This window comes from Ahaetulla prasina, chromosome 2, assembly GCF_028640845.1.
Source record: "Ahaetulla prasina isolate Xishuangbanna chromosome 2, ASM2864084v1, whole genome shotgun sequence".
Taxonomy (NCBI): domain Eukaryota; kingdom Metazoa; phylum Chordata; class Lepidosauria; order Squamata; family Colubridae; genus Ahaetulla; species Ahaetulla prasina.
The window spans coordinates 270,259,737-270,283,193 of NC_080540.1; the positions used below are offsets into that span (position 1 = coordinate 270,259,737).

Consider the following 23,457-nt stretch of genomic DNA (forward strand, 5'->3'; position numbering starts at 1 on the left):
GTTCTCTTTTAAGAATAAACAACTTTAATTTACTTTTTTTCTTCTTTTTAGGTTTTGTTTTGAAACTGAATGTGATTTGGAGTTCCCCACTGCTGTTACCCAGCACGAGTACCTTTTTGGAGAGAACTATAGTGAATACATCTTGATAAGTAGACAATGGATAGAGCTTATGAGATGGACGATAGGGTTTTATTAGCAAAAGGGGCTCAGGACATTGCCAAGGAGGCCAAAAAACAGGCAGCAAAGAAAGCAAACCGAGCAGTAGATAGAGCTCAAGATGGCTACACTGAAAGATCTTACAACAGATTCCAGGCTGAAGAAGAAAATGATTATTATAGCCAAGATGGAAATTATGAAGGAGAAGGAAATGAAGACGAAGGATCAAGTGAAGCAACTGAAGGACATGACGATGATGATGAAATTTATGAGGGAGAGTATCAAGGAATCCCAAGTACAGCCCAGAACAAAGATGGAACTGCAGCTTTAGGACAGCAAACCAGAGATGTTTATAAGGATCGAAGTGAATTGGAGACAGAGCGAAAAGCTGATGAAGAAGAACTAGCACAGCAATATGAATTAATCATTCAAGAATGTGGGCATGGACGTTTTCAGTGGGCCCTCTTTTTTGTCCTTGGAATGGCACTAATGGCAGATGGAGTAGAGGTTTTTGTGGTTGGATTTGTATTGCCCAGTGCTGAGACAGATTTGTGCATCCCCAACTCTGGATCAGGATGGCTTGGTGAGTATTACTTCTAGTCTGTCACACTGAATCATAATAAATTAGACCAATGCTATTTAGATACCTATTTGAACATGTATAAGATGCTCCCATGATTTCTATTTTGGTAGGACAAAAAAAAGTTGTATTTTTCTTTTCATCTGCATTCAGACAAGCAAAAAAGCAAGTTGTTCCTAATTGTCCAGTTGCTTAAAATTGAACACTAAGGTGTAAAAGTCTTGAATAAATATATGGTTAGGCTATGAAGCATAAAAACAAGTATATAAGGTATTGTAATGAGAAATTAGAAAATGCCTTATTCTGCTGTATATTGTGAAGGGTTAATCAGGCAAAGTTCAAAGGCAAAGAAGCTGGTAATATATTGATCTGTTACAACAACAATCAAAGGAATCAACTCTTCTTTCCACCCAGAAGTGAAAAACCACACAACCTGTTATGCTGCATGAAGGAAGAGATTTAAGAAGGAATGTATCATGCTCTCAAAACTCAGAATGTGACCACTGCCCCTCTACTTATCTTTCCTATTGTCCTTTCTAGATATTATAAAAATCTATCCAGAAGTTATCAGCATTTTCTACATGTGACAAAGCAAAGAAATATTGGGGTAGGGTTCACATCTTAATACAGAAGATTCTTAGAGTGAATATAAAGATAAAATTAAAGATTTTTCTTTTAGGCTTAATGGATAAAGAATTTGAAAAAAATGGAACTTTGATGTTACATATGTTGACAGCAGCAAGATGACTTTATGCACAAAAATGGAAGGACACTTTGATTCCCACAATGGAGGAATGACTGCAAAAGTTGACGGAGTTAGCAGAAATGGCTAAATTGACTGCTTTGATCAAAGAAAAGAACACAATTTTGTTTCTATTTGGAAATAGCTTTTGGACTTTGTATTTGAAGTGGGGGGGGGAAATGAAACTTTGATTTTGAGTTTTGCTGATTAGATAGATTTGTTTTTATAGAAATGGCTACTATATACTATTATATAAAAATAAAAAGTTGAGGTTTTATATTAGTACTTATTCTACTGCACCAAAAGGTGTAGGAAGTCAATATTTTTCTTTCCCTCACCCTCTACTTTTCTCTCTTCCATTTCCCTTTCCTTTTTTCCCATTATTTTAATTTTTTTCTTGTACTTCAGTATTTTATATTTTGATAAACTAATAAAATAATAAAACAGAAAAAGAATTCATCTGCATTTTCCAAATGGTGGATTTTCAGAAGAGTATAACCCTTACTGTCTATGCTGGGAATGTAATGTAATTTTGGCCCATATGTACAACTCTGTATTCTGTTATGTATACACTTGCTTTCACTTAGCTGCAACTAGCTAGATTAAGATAGTTTCCCTCTTGCTTGGCATCTTTATTTATTTATTTATTTATTCATATTTTTATACCGCCCTTCTCCGAAGACTCAGGGCGGTGTACAGCCAATAAAACGACAAGAATCCCAAGACACTTTGAGTGTCTTTCTTCTGCTCTTTGCTCTATCCACTAAGTCAAATGGTTTGGAGGCCATGCTTCATCACCTGACTGATACAGCTGTTCTGACAGTACCTGTGTTTGATCAGACATTGAGACTCTGGAAAGAGTACAGAGAAGAGCAACAAAGATGATTAGGGGGCTGGAGGCTAAAACATACTGTATAAAGAATGGTTGCTGGAATTGGGTATTCCTAGTTTAATGAAAAGAAGAACTAGGGGTGACATGATAGCAGTGTTCCAATATCTCAGGTGCTGCCACAAAGTAGAATGGGTCAACTTATTCTCCAAAGTACCTGAAGGCAAGACAAGAAGCAACAGATGGAAACTAATCAAGGAGAGAAGCAACCTAGAACTAAGGGAATTTTTTCTGACAATGAGAACAATTGATCATGGAACGACTTGCCTTCAGAAGTTGTGGATGCTTTAAATGGAGGTTTTTAAGAAGAGATTGTACAACCATTTTTCTGAAATAGTATAGGGCCGTGGTGGCTAACCTATGGCACGCGTCCACAGGTGGCACGTAGCGCCCTCTCTTGGGCATACGAGCCGTCACTCCAGTTTAGCTTTGCCACACATGTGTACGTGCTGGCCAGCTGGTCATTGGGTCTCTGCCACGCATGTGCGGGGGCCAAGTGGGGGACAACATGCACATGCATGGTGGGGTGCCTGCGGGGGTGCATGCGCTGGGGCCACATGCACATTGCACTTTGGGGGTTATTGGGTGTGCGCGTGCATTCGTGCTTTGAGCACTTGGTCCAGAAAAGGTTAGCCATCGCTGGGATATGGTTTCCTGCCTGAGCAGGGGGTTGGACTAGAAGACCTCCAAGGTCCCTTCCAACTCTGTTATTCTGTATTCAGCAATCTCGGATGATTCCTGGTTTGGAGTCTTCTGAGGCTGACATTCCAGAGATTCATATGGAGCTGCTTTTTTAGGGTTAGAGTCTAAGGCCTGGGACTTGACAATAGCAGCTTTTATGTACCCAGTATTTATAGTATAGCATGGGGCTCAGTTATTTGAGGGATTATTTCTCCTCAGTTACATCTCTCCATCCTATCAGGCCTGGGGGAAATGGCTTTCATGAGCCTCATCAGTTAAGAAGATAATCTAACAGGACCCAAGAGTACTTGTCCTTTGGAACATCACCCTCTCCGTCCAGGTTAAATTTGTCCCAGACCTGCTTGCCTTTCAAAAAGCTTTAGTGACATGATTGCATCAGCGAATCTGTGGATCTAGTTATGGTTTGAAACAGGATGGATTTGATTTAAATCAAGGCAATTTAAACCATGAACCACTAGTAAAAAGGCTTGATTTAAATCAATTCGATTTAAATCATAATTTTTAAAGAGCAACTGTCATCTCTGTCCCACAGCGGCTCCTCCTCTGACCCCATTGACCCACCAACAGTCCTAATATTGCAGAATATACAGCCTCATGCTACATAACTAAGCTCCATTTCATGCTAAATAAACTAAATTATTAATGTATCTTAAATAGAAAAGTATCTTTAGATAGATTTTTACTCCAAAAGCATTTTATTAAAATAAATTTGATAAAATCAATTTAAATTTTAAAAAATCCAATTTTTTGTCTTTTTTTTTAAATCGATTTTTATCTACTCTGGTTTGAAAACTGCTAGATTGTTATACTGATTAACTTACACTTGCTTTTTTTGCTTTTTGGGTTTAATTTTGGTTTTAATTTGCTTTAAAAGTTTCTTCCATGTTTTGGTTATTGGTTGCATTATTTGGGTTGTTTTTAACTATATAAGTTGCCCAGTTGCAATTATGAGATGGGTGATTATGCAAATTGAATAAATAAATAAATAAATAAATAAACAGACACCCTCTGTTTTAAAACTTTGAAAAGAACTCAATAGGATTACCTCTTTTTTGTCCAACTTCTCATGGTAAGAACAAAGTTTCTGACTTTTGTCATTTTTGCTATATTGGATTTTGTGTTCAGATGCTCATTTTGTAAAAAATAATCTTCCCTATCACTTTTTGCATGTTGGCTAGCTGATAGCAAATCAGTATGGACTGTTACCACACCTACTCTTGGGGTCCTCAGGGGGAAAAAAACTGCAGGTTATCCTTGACCTATGAGCATTTGTTCAGCAACCGTTGTTCAAAGTTATGATGGCTTCTCCAGTGTAGTATCAAATATTAAATTGCCTTTGCTATTGTCACTAAGGTGAGCATCTGTTTTCACAATTTTCACATATAGATACTGCTTGAAATAGATTGTCTGGAGTTCTTTGCTATGTGTCTGGGATGATCTTTCTATCTTGGATGACCCTGTTGGGAGTAAATGTTCTTGATGTAGAGTTCTTTCCTGATCCCTCTGGGGATCACAGTGAGGCAGCATAGTAGGACTTGAAAGGATTAGAAGGAATAGCAACGTGTTTTTTTAAAAAAACCCACCCATATCTTATCAAACTACACCGCCCTGAGTCCTTCGGGAGAAGGGCGGTATAAAAATTTAATTAATAATAATAATAATAATAAAAACTCAGTGTTCAAATGATCCGTATAAATCTTTATGATAAAGAAAAAAAATTAAGGTCCTAGCTAATGGATCTTGTGGATGTGACCAAAGCACATCTAGTTTAAGCTGGTCAATCCTGAGAAAGTATACAGGGTTCTTGTTTCTGAGAGCTCTGCCAGATCAGTCGTGGGTTTCAAATTTTTTTACTACTGATTCTGTGGGTGTGGTATGGCTTGGTGGGTGTGGTATGGCTTGGTGGGCGTGGCAGAGGAAGGATACTGTAAATTCTCCATTCCCTCCCCACTCTAGGGGAAGGTTACTGCAAAATCCCCATTCCTTCCCAATCAGCTGGGACTTGGGAGGCAGAGAATAGATGGGGATGGGCCAATCAGAGGTGGTATTTACTGGTTAGTAACAGTAACAGAGTTGGAAGGGACCTTTTAGATTATCTAGTCCAACCCCCTGCTCACACAGGAGACCTATACTACGGATTCGAATCGCCAAACAGCCAACCTTTCTGATAGACAAGCTCAGCGTCTTAGCCACTGAGTCACGGCGAGCCTGAACTACTCAAAATTTCCGCTACCAGTTCTCCAGAACTGGTCAGAACCTGCTGAAACCCACCTAAGGTATAAATCCACACCTCTCTTGCCTGATCAAGGCCTGCTGGGAGGTGGCATGCAGTTATAGTCCAAGCAGTAGTTAATGCTTCTTTGTGAGGGGGGTGATCCCACCTGACTTAAAAGAGGGGGTGATATGTCCCCTCCTTAGGAAGCCATAGTTGGACTTGATATTTTTGGGTAACTTCTGTCCAGTCTCCAACTTTCCCTTAATCTAAAGTTTTGTTAATAGTTCATTTTGACATATGATTCATATTATACTGCCTCTTTTATTTAATATTGTTTTAATGTTAATAAACGTCTTGGAGTCCTAGTGGATAACCATCTAGATATGAGCCAGCAGTGTGCAGCAGCTGTTAAAAAAGCCAACACAGTTCTGGGCTGCATAAACAGAGGGATAGAATCAAGATCACGTGAAGTGCTAGTACCACTTTATAATGCCTTGGTAAGGCCACACTTGGAATATTGCATCCAGTTTTGGTCGCCACGATGTAAAAAAGATGTTGAGACTCTAGAAAGAGTGCAGAGAAGAGCAACAAAGATGATTAGGGGACTGGAGGATAAAACATATGAAGAACGGTTGCAGGAACTGGGTATGTCTAGTTTAACAAAAAGAAGGACTAGGGGAGACATGATAGCTGTGTTCCAATATCTCAGGGGCTGCCACAAAGAAGAGGGAGTCGGGCTGTTCTCCAAAGCACCTGAGGGTAGAACAAGAAGCAATGGGTGGAAACTGATCAAAGAAAGAAGCAACTTAGAACTAAGGAGAAATTTCCTGACAGTTAGAACAATTAATAAGTGGAACGACTTGCCTTCAGAAGTTGTGAATGCTCCAACACTGGAAATTTTTAAGAAAATGTTGGATAACCATCTGACTGAGATGGTGTAGGGTTTCCTGCCTGGGCAGGGGGTTGGACTAGAAGGCCTCCAAGGTCCCTTCCAACTCTGATGTTATGTTATATGTTATGTCTTGAAATCTCAGATTAATCCAAGAAACTTTCAATCTAGAGGACTGATTAAATGTTACATTGAAATTTTAATTTTATATCACCTGTAAGTTTCTTTTATTTGTTTTTATTTTTTCCATATTTCCTCTTAGCTGTAGTTTTAAACATCTACTAAAGTAAATCAACTAAAATGGAGAATTTTCATTGTGAGGCACAATTAATCCTAGAGAATGAGGAACCTTTATGTGGTTTCATAAGAATCTCTTTAAACCTTAAGTAGATTTCAGACTAGAGATCATGCTAATTTGCTTCTATGAAAGGATGAATTTAAGATTTACGTGGTTATTGCTTCAGCATTTGGTATCAAAATCTAAAAGAAACATTTGAGGGTCCCCAGTTACAGAGAAAATGATAATCTGACTTGAGTGTTATTACAGGGAATATAACATATATTTAACCAATTCTGCCTTATCTCAGCCTTGTCAGTTAGGATTCTCTCTTAAATATCAGCAGGAACTATGGGCAAGTGAAGATACGTTCAAATGATACTTCTGACACTAGTGGTAAAAATATCTGTCAGTTATTTCACATCATTTCTTGAGATTAATTTAGCATTAGTAACCCTGTTCAGTAATTGCTACATCACAGTATTTAATCTTTATGTGTTGTGATGTGTGTGCATTAGTACATGTATATATTTTCTTTCATGATTAAACTACCTTTCAACAAATGCTGTTTTTATAGCACCATTGCTGTTTGCTTGGTAATAATGGGAGACATTATTTGTGCAAATTGGATTAAATAATGTGGTCTCTGTCCAGTCTTTTGGCTATTCAAAGGCTAGGCAACCTGGTGCCTTCCGGTTAAACTGAATTTCAGTAACCAACAACCTTGCCCAGCATTGTGAATTGCAACAGATTTTATGCTAGATATTGTCTATTTCTGTAAGATGATAATTAAGCTTGGAAATTCTGCCTTTGATTCTAAATGCATTTGAAAAGCAACTCTATTTAGCTGGCTCTTGTATTTTTTCCCCCCTTTGGTGTCATCATTCATCTGCTTACAGGTAGTCCTTGCTAAATGTCCATTTGTTCAAAGATTGTTCGAAATTATGATGGCATTGAACAACTGTTAGTTATGGCCAGTCCTTGATGTTATAGCCACTGCAGCATCCTTACGGTCACATGATCAAGATGTAAATCCTGAAAACCAGCCTGTATTTATGACCAGGTTCATTTACATTCCCCACCCACCCACCTATCTCTTCCCCATCACTGTCTTTTAGTCTGCCTTGTATTCTGCTCCTCCTCCTCCCCTATACTCTGTTGCTATGAAAAGGTTTTGTACAACCAACAGCTATCCCATGATGGACCAAGTTGGCCATGCCTCATCAGCAATGGGAGGAAGAAGGTGACAAAGGTAGTTGGGCAGTGGGATACAGGATAGCCAAAAGGGCAGAGATGGGGGAGAAATAGGTTGGTGGGAAGAGTTGAAGTGAAGGTGAATGCAGTTGGACAGGAGAAAGTGAGCTCCTGGCTTATCAATGGTGCATTCTTGGCCTAACAATTGCAGCCAGGACTACAAAAACTTCTGTCACTAAGCAGTGCAGTTACATGGCATTTTACCTAATGCATCATTTAGCAAAGGAAATTCCAGTTCCAGTAAGACTCATTAATCATGAACTATCTGTATAGTTTGTACATTGCATTTTCTTGTGTCTCTTTTTTAGGGAGACTTCAGAGTGGATTTCAAGAGTCTCCTATGAATTGGCTTGCTAAGGCTTATAAGTGTATGCACTCTTGGTTTAGATGTTAATATCAAAATATTTACCTAATGTACAGTGGTGGGTTGCTCCCGGTTTGCTCCGGTTCAGGAGAACCAGTAGTAAAAATCTGTCGGCGTTCAGAGAACTGGTAGTAATGGCTGGCTTGCCATGTCTCTGAACCGGTCCCCTGGCCGCTATGTTCATCACCGCCATTTTCTTTGCGCATGTGCATCCCATTGTCTTGCAAGTCCAATGGGATGCAGATGTGCAAAGAACATGAGGAGGACGCCGGTACTTTTTGGCAGCCTGCGGAGAAAGAGGCTGGCAAAAAAGTCTTTACGGAGGCTTCCTGGCCAGCTGCTTTCCAGCAGCAATGGCTGGCTGGGGGCCTCCGAAAACTTGGGTCAGCTTGCCTTCCCGACTCTGGACCAGCTGCCATGGAAGGTAAGCAGCCAAAAAAAGAGGCGGTGGGGGGGAGGCAGGCAGGCAAGCGAGCCTGGCCACAGGGACCACCGGAAAGCCAGGCAAGCATGTCAGGGCCGCCTGGCTAGCTAGCTCCCTTCCCCATGGCCCTGCCATGCTTACCTGCCTTCTGGCCTGGCCAGTGGGTGGGTGGGTGGGCAGCCCTTTGGGGAAATTGAGCCGCTGTGCTGGAGGTGAGAGGGGCAGCACAGCGGCGGGGCTGGGGGAGGGCGGTCAGATATCACACACACACACACACACACACACACACACACACACACACACACCTGTTGCCCCCACTGCTGCTTCTCGCCACTCTTAAAGTCTAACGTTAAGAGCTGGAAGATGTTTTCTTAGGTCTCCCCCAAGTCATTGTTGGAGTGTCAGAGATCTAAGAAAATGTTTTCCAGCTCTTAACGATGGACTTTAAGAATTGTTTGTTTGTTTGTTTATTCGTATTTGTATACCGCCCTATCTCCCGAAGGACTCAGGGCGGTTCACAGGCAAATAAAAACATTTATGTACAAATTAAGATAACCATTAAAAAACTTATTCTAAAAGCCAAATTATTAAAAAATAATATAAATATTAAAACCAATTTAAAACCCCTATAAATTTAAAATCTAGTCCAGTCCTGCACAGATGAATAGATGTGTTTTAAGCTCGCGACGGAAGGTTCGGAGGTCCGGAAGTTGACGGAGTCCTGGGGGGAGTTCGTTCCAGAGGGTGGGAGCCCCCACAGAGAAGGCCCTTCCCCTGGGCGTCGCCAGACGACACTGCCTAGCTGACGGCACCCTGAGGAGTCCCTCTCTGTGAGAGCGCACGGGTCGGTGAGAGGCATTCGGTAGCAGTAGGCATCTAAACCAACATCTAAACCAAGAATGGCGAGAAACAAGCAGCAAAAAAAGGGGCAGTGGAGGCGACAAGGCAGGGTGTGTGTGTGTGTGTCCCTTCGCAAGGACTTGGAGGCAGCTCCTCTGAGGAAAAGAGGAGGCGGCCAAATCCTGGCTGTCCCCTGGAAGAAATCGCCCTGTCTCTGCAGCATCGGTCCTGTGACTGAGTGGGCGTGGCCAACTTGATGTCACTCACAGCAAGGTGCTGCCCCACCTTGCCCTTAGTGACTTCAAGTTGGCCACACCCACTCAGTCATATGGCCACCAAGCCACACCCACCAAATAAGCCACACCGGTAGCAAAAATTTTTGGAACCAACCCCTAGTAGTATATATGTCATTTGCAAAGTAGTCTGAAATCCAGAATTGGCAGAAAAAATATGGATAAGTGCAGATGAACATCTGAGTAGGAAAGCCATTGGAATTTTTCATTTTGTTGTCATCACTGTACTTTCTATTGCATTCTCTGATATTCTTATGAGTCTTTAGAGTGTGTTTAAAAATATAATATTCTGTCACCAAATATTACAGTGGCTAAAATGATATTATCTTTTGATGATAATAGTTTTAATTTAACAGATTTTCAAATACATCATTGAGCTTTCATTTTGTCAATACATTATACAGAACGAGAATTTACGAGATAGTCAACGATAGTGAGCCTCTTTGGAAAGCTAATTATATTGCATTTCAACTAAATTTGTGGTAAAAATTGGAGTTGATAGTCAGGTAGTCCTCACTTTTTGACCGCCATTGGGACTGGCAGCTCTGTTACTAAGGGTTAAGGTTGTAAAGTGAAACATCACCTGACCATGCCTAACTTACAACATCAGTTATGGCTGCAGTCATGAAGTAAATCATTCACAGTATTTAAGCACAACATCACATGATAGCAACTGCAACTTCCTGTTAGAATTGGAAGAATTCAACTTTAAAAATAGGTGGCACAGTAGTCCATTGGAAAATATGAGCAGAATGTGAAACCGTCACTTTATATAAATTACTTTTTTATTTTAATTATTATTTAATAAATTTAGTATTATTTTAAATATTTCTCTTAACTTTCATCTTTTTTAACATAGGAGCAAAGTATTCAATTGAAGCAGTGTCGGCAACTTAATAGGGATCTGACAAAATCAAACCTACTAATACATGATATTTGTATCAAAAGTAAAAGTACTGTAAATATTTAAAGTTAAAACTGCTGACATTATAATGTATGGGATAAATATTTGGAATATCTGATAATGGAATATTAGTAGCTGCAAGTCTGAAAGAATATTAAATTGTCTTTAATATTGAAATTAAGCAATCTAAAGATTCCATTTTTAATAGATTGGATGTTCCAAACTATACATTTGAAAGAATGTAGATGAGATTTTCTTTATTAGAGATGTAAAAAATTTGAGAGGTTGTTGACTCATACATCATTTTATCTTGTAAACAACTGATATCTTTTTGGAATAACATTTTAAAAAATAGAGTTATGGAAAATACTTTAATGTTAATGAAATTAATGTTAAGTTGAATTTTCTGCTCCAAATGTGAAATACCCTTTGGTCAAGTCAACTGTGGGGAATTGTTAGAATAATTCTTTTGAGATATTGGAAAAAATACTATTATTCTGGATATTTAAGATTAAAATGAATATAAATCTATTCATTTTTTGTTAATATGCTTTGTGCAGATTTCATGTTATTTTACAACAATAGAGACCTTTTTAATTTGATTTTTTTCATATTTTGTTAATACAACCATAAGTCAGCCCAAAATTTCTGTTGCTGAGCGAGACAATGGATAAATGAATTTTGCTCCACTTTATAACTTTTCTTGTTACAGTTGTTAAGTGACTGCAGTTGTTAAGTGACTGCAGTTGTTAAGTTAGGAACATGGTTATTAATTGAATCTGGCTTCCCCATTGACTTTGCTTGTCAGAAGATCACAAAGGGTGATTTCACGAGCCCAGGACACTTGTCATAAATGTGAGTTAGTTGACAATCACCCTAATGGTGTGAAAAATGGTCATAAGTCACTTTTTTCAGTGCCATTGCAACTTTGAATGGTCACTAAATGAACTCCAAGTTGAGGACTACCTGTACTTGATGGACAGGTGATATAGCCAGGTTACTCATTTTTCCTTCTTTTTTGTTGGCTTGTTTATTTTGGATGTTCTTCCATTGCTTATTTTTGGTGTTTTTGTATTTTTTGTAGTTATTTAAAAAAAACTTGCAGTAAAATAACGTTTTAAAAATCCAAAAAATTGTGCTGGATATCCTGGTAAACTTAGAGGTGTGTATGCATTCTGTTGCTTACTTTTGTGTGCTGTTTATGCCATTCTTTTGTATATCTTGGTGCAATGACATCTTTGAAATTGCTGGTTTTTGTCATGTTTGTTGCATTATTTCTGTGACTTTAACCCTTTACATTTTTTAAAAAAATTGTGCTGAGAAAGAATGTATGGACAATACGATTACTCTTTTCTTCTGAGTATAGATGATGTAAATAAAATGTAGTTAGGATATAAAATGGGAGCCAGGCAGAAAGGGATTTTTTTTTTTGAATTACAGATTTGGGCTTCTGCTCTTGTCTTCTGTTCTTGCTCCCTTCCTCATTGTGTACTAGGGAAGCTGTAATTATTATTTATTTTTGGCAAGCAGTCAGGAAAAAGGTACACTTGCAAGTGAACCTTTACGTACTGGGATGGAGAGAAATACACCATTTCCTGACTCTCTCTAAGGTTTGGTGTAGTACAGACAATATAGAAGAGGTTTATTTTAAAATTGGATTAAGTTCAGCTTCGGGACGGTCTGGATCAAAATTGCGGCGATTCAGATGGGGCGTCTGAGGGTGGTCTTGTTGACATTGTTTGGGATGAGTTTGACCCTGTGGCTCCCGAGGACATGGACAGGTTGTTGGGTAGATTGAATGCCACCACGTGTTTACTGGACCCGTGCCCCTCCTGGCTGGTACTGGCCACTCAGGAGGTGACACGAGGCTGGCTCCAGGCGATTACAAGTGCTTCTCTGTTGGAGGGAGTCTTTCCGGCCGCCTTGAAAGAGGCGGTGGTGAGGCCCCTCCTCAAGAAGCCTTCCCTGGACCCGGCTGTTTTAGGTAATTATCGTCCAGTCTCCAACCTTCGCTTCGCGGCGAAGGTTGTAGAGAGTATGGTGGCACATCAGTTTCCCCTACACCTGGATGAAACCGTCTATCTAGACCCGTTCCAGTCCGGTTTCCGGCCCGGTTACAGCACTGAGACGGCTTTGGTCGCGTTGGTGGATGATCTCTGGAGGGCCAGGGATAGGGGTTGTTCCTCTGCCCTGGTCCTATTAGACCTCTCAGCGGCTTTTGATACCATCGACCATGGTATCCTGCTGCGCCGGTTGGAGGGATTGGGAGTGGGAGGCACCATTTATCGGTGGTTCTCCTCCTATCTCTCCGATCGGTCGCAGACGGTGTTGACAGGGGGGCAGAGGTCGGCCCCGAGGCGCCTCACTTGTGGGGTGCCGCAGGGGTCGATTCTCTCGCCCCTTCTGTTCAACATCTATATGAAGCCGCTGGGTGAGATCATCAGTGGCTTCGGTGTGAGGTACCAGCTGTACGCTGATGACACCCAGCTGTACTTTTCCACACCGGACCACCCCAACGAAGCTGTCGAAGTGCTGTCCCGATGTTTGGAAGCCGTACGGGTCTGGATGGGGAGAAACAGGCTCAAGCTCAATCCCTCCAAGGCAGAGTGGCTGTGGATGCCGGCATCCCGGTACAGTCAGCTGAGTCCACGGCTGACTGTTGGGGGCGAGTCATTGGCCCCGATGGAGAGGGTGCGCAACTTGGGCATCCTCCTGGATGAACGGCTGTCTTTTGAAGATCATTTGACGGCCGTCTCCAGGAGAGCTTTTTACCAGGTTCGCCTGGTTCGCCAGTTGCGCCCCTTTCTAGACCGGGATGCCCTATGCACGGTCACTCACGCCCTCGTGACGTCTCGTCTGGATTACTGCAATGCTCTCTACATGGGGCTCCCCTTGAGGGGCATCCGGAGGCTTCAGTTAGTTCAGAATGCGGCTGCGCGGGTGATAGAGGGAGCCCCTCATGGCTCCCATGTGACACCTCTCCTGCGCAGACTGCACTGGCTACCTGTGGCCTTCCGGGTGCGCTTCAAGGTCTTGGTGACCACCTTTAAAGCGCTCCATGGCATAGGGCCGGGCTATTTACGGGACCGCCTGCTGCGACCGAATACCTCTCACCGACCCGTGCGCTCTCACAGAGAGGGACTCCTCAGGGTGCCGTCAGCTAGGCAGTGCCGTCTGGCGACACCCAGGGGAAGGGCCTTCTCTGTGGGGGCTCCCACCCTCTGGAACGAACTCCCCCCAGGACTTCGTCAACTCCCGGACCTCCGAACCTTCCGTCGCGAGCTTAAAACACATTTATTCATCTGTGCAGGACTGGATTAGATTTTAAATTTTATATTGGTTTTATTGGGTTTTATTATTTATATTGTTTTTAAAAATTGGGCCATGTAGAATAAGCTTTTTAACTGTTATTTTATCTTGTATTTATATGTACCTTTTTATTCGCCTGTGAACCGCCCTGAGTCCCTAGGGAGATAGGGCGGTATATAAATATGATAAATAAATAAAAATTAATTTAATATTTTCGGCTAGCATGTCCTCCTGCCCTGGATGAAGGAAACCAATTTAAAGGGTTGTGTTCTGTGTCAGAGATCAATAACACAGAGCCAGTTTATGTCTCCTCACATTCTTCTCAATGAGAATTATACTTCGAGGACAAATTGCTGTTCTAATTTTGGGGAAGGTCAACACTAAGGCTGCCAGATTTTACCTGCAAAAATCCAGACAACCACAGGTATCAAAAAATAATAGTTTTCTGTTTTTTATTATGGTTTTGCTGCTGATGAAAGGGCCAAATACATGTATTTGAAGGCTAAGAGACTTATTCTGAAGTCAACCGTTTCCCATGTCCAAAATAGACCATTTTTCCTCCAAATTATATTTGGCACCACAATTTAACAATTCAGTGCCTCATTTTGTGCACACCTCTTATGTTACTGCTGGAGTCATCCTTCCAATCTAAAAAGCCAAAATAGAAGGATGTGGGATATTCCTATTACTTTTATTATGTTTGTAGCACTTTCTGTTATCCTTTTTCTTAGGACATGCATGATATTTTTGGTAATTACTTCATGTTTGCCATATGCTGGGCTACATAATGCCCTTACAAAATAAATATATCATCTAAAGTTTGGCAGGTTGAAATTCACATCCCATTCAGCTGACATGTGGAAGAGGACCAGGGCAATGTCTCTTCTGCAAAATCATCTGACCCTCTGATGGTCATGTGTTGTCCACAGCTGTTGTGAAATTAGGAACGCTTGTTACATGGAACATATGTGAGAAACTGCTCATATATAGGTTTCACCTGGCAGACGATATTTGCTGAAGGGATGGTATTGAATGTGATTCATGAAATAAACTCTGGAGAAACAAGTCTTGTCAGACTCTTATTCTTATGAAAGTGCATAAGATATGGGCTATAATTTGAAATAAATGCCCAGAAAATTAAAAAAAAAACTTGAGCAAAATCTTATCTAACTATTTTTTATCACACCATTTGTGTTCGGGCTGTTCTATGGAAAGCCTTATAAATACAGTGAGATGCTAGCTTCCAGCTCAGCTTTTCAGAAGCATTCCATCCTTCAAAAGGCACAAAAGCAGTTGTAAATAGGTGAATTTACATATTTTCACAACAGGTAGTAAATTCCATGTGACTGGTTTCAAATTCTACCTGGTTTGGGAACAAAGATATTAAGAATTTATGCTGATGAAGCAAACTGCAGTATTTCCATAACCATGTTTTTAGGAGACATTGAACCTGTAACTTGAGGAGATATAATTCTTTTAGAACATACTGGACAACCTGAAACCCATTAGGTCATCCTTGGAGAGAAAGGTTGTACAGTCTGAGTGACCAGAATTAAGATTAAATTTTGATCATATTTTTTTATAACAATGTTGGATGGTCCTGTGATCATCTAAGAAGGGTATGCAAATATACAATATATTTATAAAATATATAAATCACGATCATGTCACCATGAGCAATGCTGCACAGAGGCAATTTTGTGAATGAAACTGGTTTGATTATCATGGAATTTCAGTTTTACAGGAGTAATGGGTTACAGATTTTTTATGCATTTTTGTAAGTTAGTGGACTTGTAGGTATCTTGATTCAAAAATTGTTATGATATGATGCACCATTTGGGCTAACTTGAAGGTACAAACAGATAGATAAACAAATGAAAGTTTTATTAGTCTATAGATTTATAGCGGAATACATTATATTGGTAAATTCTTATTCCATTATTGCTGTGGTGTTCCTGTATTTGCTTTTCTTGTGCTTTATTTTATTATATCTACTGTATATGCATCTGATTGAATAAATGTATAAATTTAAATACTAGATATTTTTCCAAATAAATATATATTAAATGTGAGAAATAAAGGGATAGGGAACTGTTCCAATAAATGGATATGCAAATTAGTCACTTGCAATAGTTCCAAGTAAATGATACCATTGGTTAATACTAAGAACAGGAATGTATCATGATAGTACTGTATAATCCTACACATTATTTTTTTGTGTCTGTTTCAGGTAGCATAGTATACCTTGGGATGATGGTGGGAGCGTTCTTCTGGGGAGGCTTGGCAGACAAGGTGGGAAGGAGACAGTCTCTTCTGATATGTATGTCGGTCAATGGATTCTTTGCTTTCCTTTCATCATTTGTCCAGGGCTATGGCTTCTTTCTCTTCTGTCGATTACTCTCTGGATTTGGGTAAGCTCTTCTGCTTTCTTCTATTTTCTAAACTACACTTGTATTCAGATCTGTTTTAAGGTGAAGTGATACTAATGGTTATTCCTGGGTCCCCTTCAAAAGATCAAATTTGAAAGCAGGGTGCTTCAAATATTTTTACATTCTCTTAGTCTGCACTTTTGGCCATGGTCAGCCCTATTATTCAGATATGGCAATGTTATACAGCTAAGGGAGAATAAAGGAGATAATTCCAACAGTGATGGCTGAAAATCCTGAAATAGATTTGCCAGTTTTGTTTGGCTGAAAGGTTGCTCTTTATTTCTGGAGAATCTGGAGCAAGGCTCTCAGAAATGGTAATCAATGAGAGAGAAGATGAAGGGGAAAAAATCTACCCAAAGCAGATGGTTTTGGAAAGCTGAAGAAGGGTGTGAGAAATCAACTGCTGGTCATTAACAGTCTGAACAAGAGTGCTAGTCAGTGTAATTACTCTTGTCTTATCTCCAAACAGGAAGTAGGAAGTAAGTTTAGACATAAATTTAAGTACTGTACCCATGTAATTCATTGATATATTATACTATACACATAACAAGTAGCAGCAATTTTACCAGTAGCAGGAAACTTTACTTTTTACCAGTACCAAGGTAACAACTTATTACATCAAACTTTTATGATATCAAAGGATTGTGTCAAAAAATTATCAATTTAGATGTGTGTATCAATTTAGATTCTTATCAATTGACCCAATTGATAATGTTGATTTGCTTCTTGGATAAAAAGCAAAATATCTTCAAAGAAAAACAAGAAAGTCCAGTTGCCTATTGAAAAAGCACCTTTGGGACAACCATGACCCAAATGACTGAGAATCTCCATAGACAACCATTTTGGTGTCATCTTTGGATTGTGCAAGTGTGAACTCTAATCCAGAGAGACTGAGCCCTAAAAAATCCCAATTTCTTGTGTGATATTGGCAAAGTACTATGTCAAAGATTTATTGGTTTGAATATATACATTTAATTTATTCCAACTAATTGGCTTTAATGATAATACTGATTTACTAGAATTTATGTAAGACTATCTCAATTTCATTAAAAAAATCTAACCTTTTTAAACATTCTAAAAGAAGTTAGATTCTAAGAAAAGAAGTTGCTGAATTCTATAAATTTACTTCTAAGAAATATTCTGTGAAATAAATCTTGAAACGTGGGAGTTTATAAAGAGACCATGTTTGTATCACACATAATGAGAAGGAAAGTTTATATGGAAATGCTTACATGTTTTCTGTTTCAGTGTATTCCTTCGAATGACTTCAATAAAGGTGAATCAATTATGATCAATTTTGACACTGTTTCAAACCTGGGCAATGGATTGTTCTGGGTGTTTTTAAGATGGTCCAATCTAACTTTGTTTTGATTTTGGATCAGCCTTGATATATTCTTTTAGGTTACAACATTTTATACCCCAGTAATTTTCACTGTTGTGCATGTTTGCTACACTTTAGATCTTCAAGATACTATAGCTATATCTTGCTACATATCATTAAATGCTTATTTCAAGTCTGTGCATATTGTCTATGGTCCATGTGTTTGATTGCCTGGAGTGGGTGACCTGAATCATTGGCATCTTTCAGCAATATTTCATTACCAGCTCTCAGTGATAATTGTTCATTTAATTATAATTTAATTTTAAATGGTTGGTTTTTGTTGTGTTACTGTATTTTTGTTATAAATTGATTTGGAATTTTAAATAATACGAAAAGTAGCATAGAATTAGTAAATAACAAAATATAGATATTTTTAGTATATTTTGTAATTGGCCCAATACATTCATTAATTTGTGTGTTTGTTAAATGTTAAACTCTTTCAGGAGCTTAATGTAATCTGCATAGCATTCTTTCCTCCAATTATTTCTCTGTGGCATCTCAATAGCATTGCAAGTGATCTCTTTTCTAGTAGCAGTGGGACCTAATATTAGTTCAAGCTGAAGAGAGCCAAATTTGCAGCTATGAAATGTCCTCCATAAGGAGACCTCAGAGACAAAAATTGTGCCATTAAATATTTGTCTCTTTATCCTCCTTTCCCTTGCACCATTTCCTAGCTGGATATTGCATTTCTGAATTAAATAGCTGCCTTTGAATCTTCCGTTTGTTGCAAATAGGAAATGGTGGGAGGGGATTTCAGTAAAGGAGACACCGGAAGATCCCATTTCCACAGCACGATGCTGCTTAAATTTCTCTGGATCTGAACAGTGACTCATGTGTGATAATCTTTTATGTGAAAATTGTTTCTAAATATTAAATAGCAAGACCTTTCAGTATTTAATAGTTACATAAAGTATTTCAGTATGTGGTGATGTTGCCTCAGATGTCTCCTAAAGCATCAACATCAGCATTAAGAGCTTATGATAATCAAAGCTAAATTTCAGACATATTGAACAGCTTATGTAGAATGGGAGCTTATCATTGTTTAAGGTTGATAGTGATATTTGAAATACTGTGTGTACAATATAACAATCCCCAGACACCCACTGTCTAGACCATCAAAAATATTGTTAAATTGTGTATCATAGAAATGAATATTTGTAACTCATGGCTGAACTGTGGGGTCCTAGGTGCTCCCTGAACTCGATTGTTCTTTCACATCCAAGCTGAGAGAGCACTAAGGGCCCCCATATGTATTGCTCGCTTTGATTATTCAATGCAATTGATTTCTTTTAAAAAAAACTTAAGTACTGCATTAATTATTTCACTCTACGGTATATTTAAGGTCTGTTTACACAGACTAAAATAGCAGCCATTAGTTAATATTGTTTGAAATACAAAAGACTCTGAACCTCATATACCACAGATAAAAGACATTTTAAGAGAATTTTAAGCAATTTTGGGTGGCCTTTTCACATTCTTCCATTGCATCATTACTACATGGAGATGTTTCTTCCAAGTCCTCGGCTCTGTCCACAAGCATTGATACTTTCTTCTTCCTGTTCAAGGAAGTTCAGGGAAATCAAGGAATATTTCTATCTCTCCATTTGATACCTGACACTTTGGGTGTGTGTCAGGTGCTAGGAGCATCCATCCAGGGGTGTCTGCAGGATGTCAAAATAGTCAAGATAATAATCCAAAAGGTTCAGTTGAAGCATTGTCTGCTTTTTATATGCAATATTTTTTTGACCACACCCTGCTGATGCCTCTGCATCCATCCATGTCAGTGGTGCCTGAAAAGCATGCAGTCCCATCACCCTTGAAACTGGGCACATAGCAGTTTGCTACCGTAGATGAGCAAATGCACCAGAATCTTTGCTTTGCTGGAGCAAAAGAAAAACACTAAATAAATAAGAACACTTCAGAGAGGCCGGGAGGATTTACATTCTTTTCCATCTCAGATTACAATAAAGCCAGAGAAAGGCTTGGGGGAGTCAACATGCTTGTATTTCTTCAAAGCTGTGCCTGGATAATGTTTGGCAATATAATGACTTACAGCATACAAGCTTTCCTTAATCAACATGTCTTTGATGTAAATAAGTAATTGATTTATTTGTCAAGATTCCCAGAGCTCTATTGCTTTCGGCATGTTTTTCCTCAAAATAATGCAGAGCTTCTACAGACTTTTTTTTCCTGTTATTCTTTTTGTTTTTGTTTTTGTTTTTAGGATTGGAGGAGCTGTTCCAGTTGTATTTTCATATTTTGCTGAAGTACTTGCTCGAGAGAAACGTGGAGAACATTTAAGTTGGCTTTGCATGTTTTGGATGATTGGAGGTATCTATGCGTCTGCCATGGCCTGGGCAATCATTCCTCATTATGGTGAGAAGTGCAGGATTTTTTTCCCTATAACTTCTATTGCCATTGTACGTACATAAGTATTAAACCAGTTTAATACTTCCATTGCCATTTTCCTGATGGAATTACTTGTTTAATCAGAAAAATATATGTACATAGAGTTTTTGACAATATACACATGTATATTTTTAATTTCAGTTTAATATAATTCTGCTAACAGAAGCCATTGTCTGAGGTACAGATCTATGTGAATTAAATACATAAGCATTTCAATAAATGGTGGGACTATTTGGCGCTTATCCCAAGATGTCCATACAAAGACATTGTTCTTTGAGTGGTAATTTCACATCGGAAAACCTGCGTGATCTAAAATTCCAATAGTATATGCAGGAATTCACAGCCCTAGAGTAATGGAGGGAGAAAAGTTTTGTTCTATAATTAGAATAGAATAGAATAGAATTTTATTGGCCAAGTGTGATTGGACACACAAGGAATTTGTCTTGGTGCATATGCTCTCAGTGTACATAAAAGAAAAGATACGTTCATCAAGGTACAACATTTACAACACAATTGATGATCAATATAGCAATATAAATCATAAGGATTGCCAGCAACAAGTTACAGTCATACAGTCATAAGTGGAAAGAGATTGGTGATGGGAACTATGAAACGATTAATAGTAGTGCAGATTCAGTAAATAGTCTGACAGTGTTGAGGGAATTATTTGTTTAGCAGAGTGATGGCCTTCGGGAAAAAACTGTTCTTGTGTCTAGTTGTTCTGGTGTGCAGTGCTCTATAGCGTCGTTTTGAGGGTAGGAGTTGAAACAGTTTATGTCCAGGATGCGAGGGATCTGCAAATATTTTCACGGCCCTCTTCTTGATTCGTGCAGTATACAGGTCCTCAATGGAAGGCAAGTTGGTAGCAATTATTTTTTCTGCAGTTCTAATTATCCTCTGAAGTCTGTGTTTTTCTTGTTGGGTTGCAGAACCGAACCAGACAGTTATAGAGGTGCAAATGACAGACTCAATAATTCCTCTGTAGAATTGGATCAGCAGCTCCTTGGGCAGTTTGAGCTTACTGAGTTGGCGCAGAAAGAACATTCTTTGTTGTCCTTTTTTAATGATGTTTTTGATGTTAGTTACAGTAAAAGTAACTTTAATTACAGTAAAAGGTTCCCCTCGCACATACATGCTAGTCGTTGCCGACTCTAGGGGATGGTGCTCATCTCCATTTCAAAGCTGAAGAGCCAGTGCTGTCTGAAGAGGTCTCCGTGGTCATGTGGCCGGCATGACTCAACGCCAAAGGCACACAGAACGCTGTTACCTTCCCACTAAAGGTGGTCCCTATTTTTTCTACTTGCATTTTTACGTGCTTTCGAAACTGCTAGGTTGGCAGAAGCTGGGACAAATAACAGGCGCTCACCCCATTACACGGCAGCACCAGGGATTCGAACTGCTGAGCTGCTGACCTTTCGATCAACAACCTCAACGTCCTAGCCCCTGAGCCACCGTGTCCCTCATAATTACAGTAGCACTTTTAAAAATTCAATATACAAAATTTACTTACATTTATTTTTAAGTAATAAAAGGATCAACACTGTTTGGCCTTTAGAAATAAGTGTGATTACTTAGCTTATCTTGGGGAAAAGCATTTATATACACAGCTATGTGACTTTCAAAGGTTATTTACCATATTTGCTATAAATAGCTTAATAATATATACAGATATTTAAATGCCATAAGTATTTCCACTTTTCTTTCTGTAAATATTTGAAGTTAATTTTATTTTTCCTCAATAGAAGATATTTTGGTTATGCCAAGCCACCTAACCTTTTCAGTACTGATTATCTGTATTACATCTAGAATTCATTCTAGGTTTGTGAGCTAGCTATATAGCACTTAGCAATAGCACTTAGATTTTTATACCACTTCACAGTGCTTTACAGCCCTCTCTAAGCAGTTTACAGAGTCAGCATATTGCCCCCAACAATCTGGGTCCTCATTTTACCCCGCTCAGAAGGATGGAAGGCTGAGTCAACTTTGAGCCTGGTGAGAGTCAAACTGCCAAATTGCAGGCAGCCTGCAGTCATCAGAAGTAGTTGCAGTACTGCATATAGTCAGTAGTAATATTTTATTGAACCAGCTATTCCAGAGCTGTGATGTCTAGGGCCATCCTATCGTTAGAAGAACCTGCTTTTCTTAATAGATGAGATGAATTAGAGTTGGTTCTCTATCTAGTGCTCTACGTGTTTAGACCAGGGGAATCTAAACTTCCCTGTTGGGAGGAAATGGGGATTTTGTAGTAACCTTCTCCTGGAGGGGAGAGGGAATGAAGATTTTACAGTGTCCTTCCCCTGCCACGCCCACCAAGCCACGCCACACCACGCCCACCAAGCGATGCCCACAGAACCGTTAGTAAAAAAATTTGAATCCCACTGCTGCATTTAATAGTTGGCGGACAGAACTAAAAGAGATTTCTCAGCCAGCAGATGTCCAGGATACCTGCTAGATTAAAACATCCATTCAGGATTGAAATCTGGATAATAAATATTTATTTAATAAATTTAGTTAAATTTATTTATAAATATTTTATCTTCCACCATTGAAAAGGCATTGTAATCTTTAAAGGCCACTGTCACCAATATGTTAACTTATTTGGGAAGGAGGAAGTCAGGCAGCTACTTTCTCACTATGTTTTCCATGCAGCAGCCATAGCATCTTTCCATCATATCTTTTCCTGTAAAGCTTAACTTAGATATGTCCACAAATAATGAATAGAATGAATGAGCTGGAAGGACCTTGGAGGTCTTCTAGTCCAGCCTCCTGCTCAAGCAGGAGAACCTATACTATTTCAGATAAGTGATGTGAAATCTAAAAAAAATTCTTACCAGTTTTGTGGGCGTGGCTTGGTGGGTGTGGCTTGATAGGGTCATGTGACTGGATGGCCATGGCTATATAGTCATATGACTGGGGGGCGGTGTCAAAAGACAGAAACACACTTTAACAATGTCCTGCTGGAGCAGGGGGTTGGACTCGCGCTGCACAGCTGATTGTCACAGCTGATTGTCGGAACCTTCTTAAAACTTTTTTTAGCATTTTTTTACTACCTATTGCTCAAACGAGTAGTAAAAAAATGCTTAAAAAAGTAAGAAAAAGGTTCAGACGATCAGCTGTGCCGCACGATCGTTGGGACTTTTTAAAAAACTTTTTAAAGAATTTTTTTTACTACCGGTTCAGGCAAATCAGTAGCATTTTCACTACCAATTCGGGAGAACCACCCCAAACCAGTAGCATCTTACCCCTGCTGTCTAGTCTCTTCTAGACTGACTCTTCTGTGCAAAGGCATTGACACCTACCTATGCTGAGAAGGAGTTGGTAAGTATAGGTTGCAGATGGGCTGACAAACACACCTCACAAATCTCAATTATCTCTCTTGTACAGAGATGTATGTTCTGAA

At 39.2% G+C, this 23,457-nt stretch overlaps 1 protein-coding gene across 2 annotated transcripts in view; it reads left to right on the plus strand.

Moving 5' to 3' along the window:
* Positions 1-23,457, plus strand: part of SV2C (synaptic vesicle glycoprotein 2C) — a 91,852-nt gene that overhangs the window by 28,144 nt on the left and 40,251 nt on the right. The window contains exons 2-4 of one of the 2 annotated variants that reach the window (XM_058171272.1): positions 52-739; positions 16,069-16,249; positions 19,873-20,024. In XM_058171272.1, coding sequence (XP_058027255.1) covers positions 157-739; positions 16,069-16,249; positions 19,873-20,024 — 916 coding nt within the window. In that variant the 5' untranslated portion in view covers positions 52-156. The remainder of the gene's footprint in view (positions 1-51; positions 740-16,068; positions 16,250-19,872; positions 20,025-23,457) is intronic. The other variant, XM_058171273.1, reaches the window with a different exon arrangement.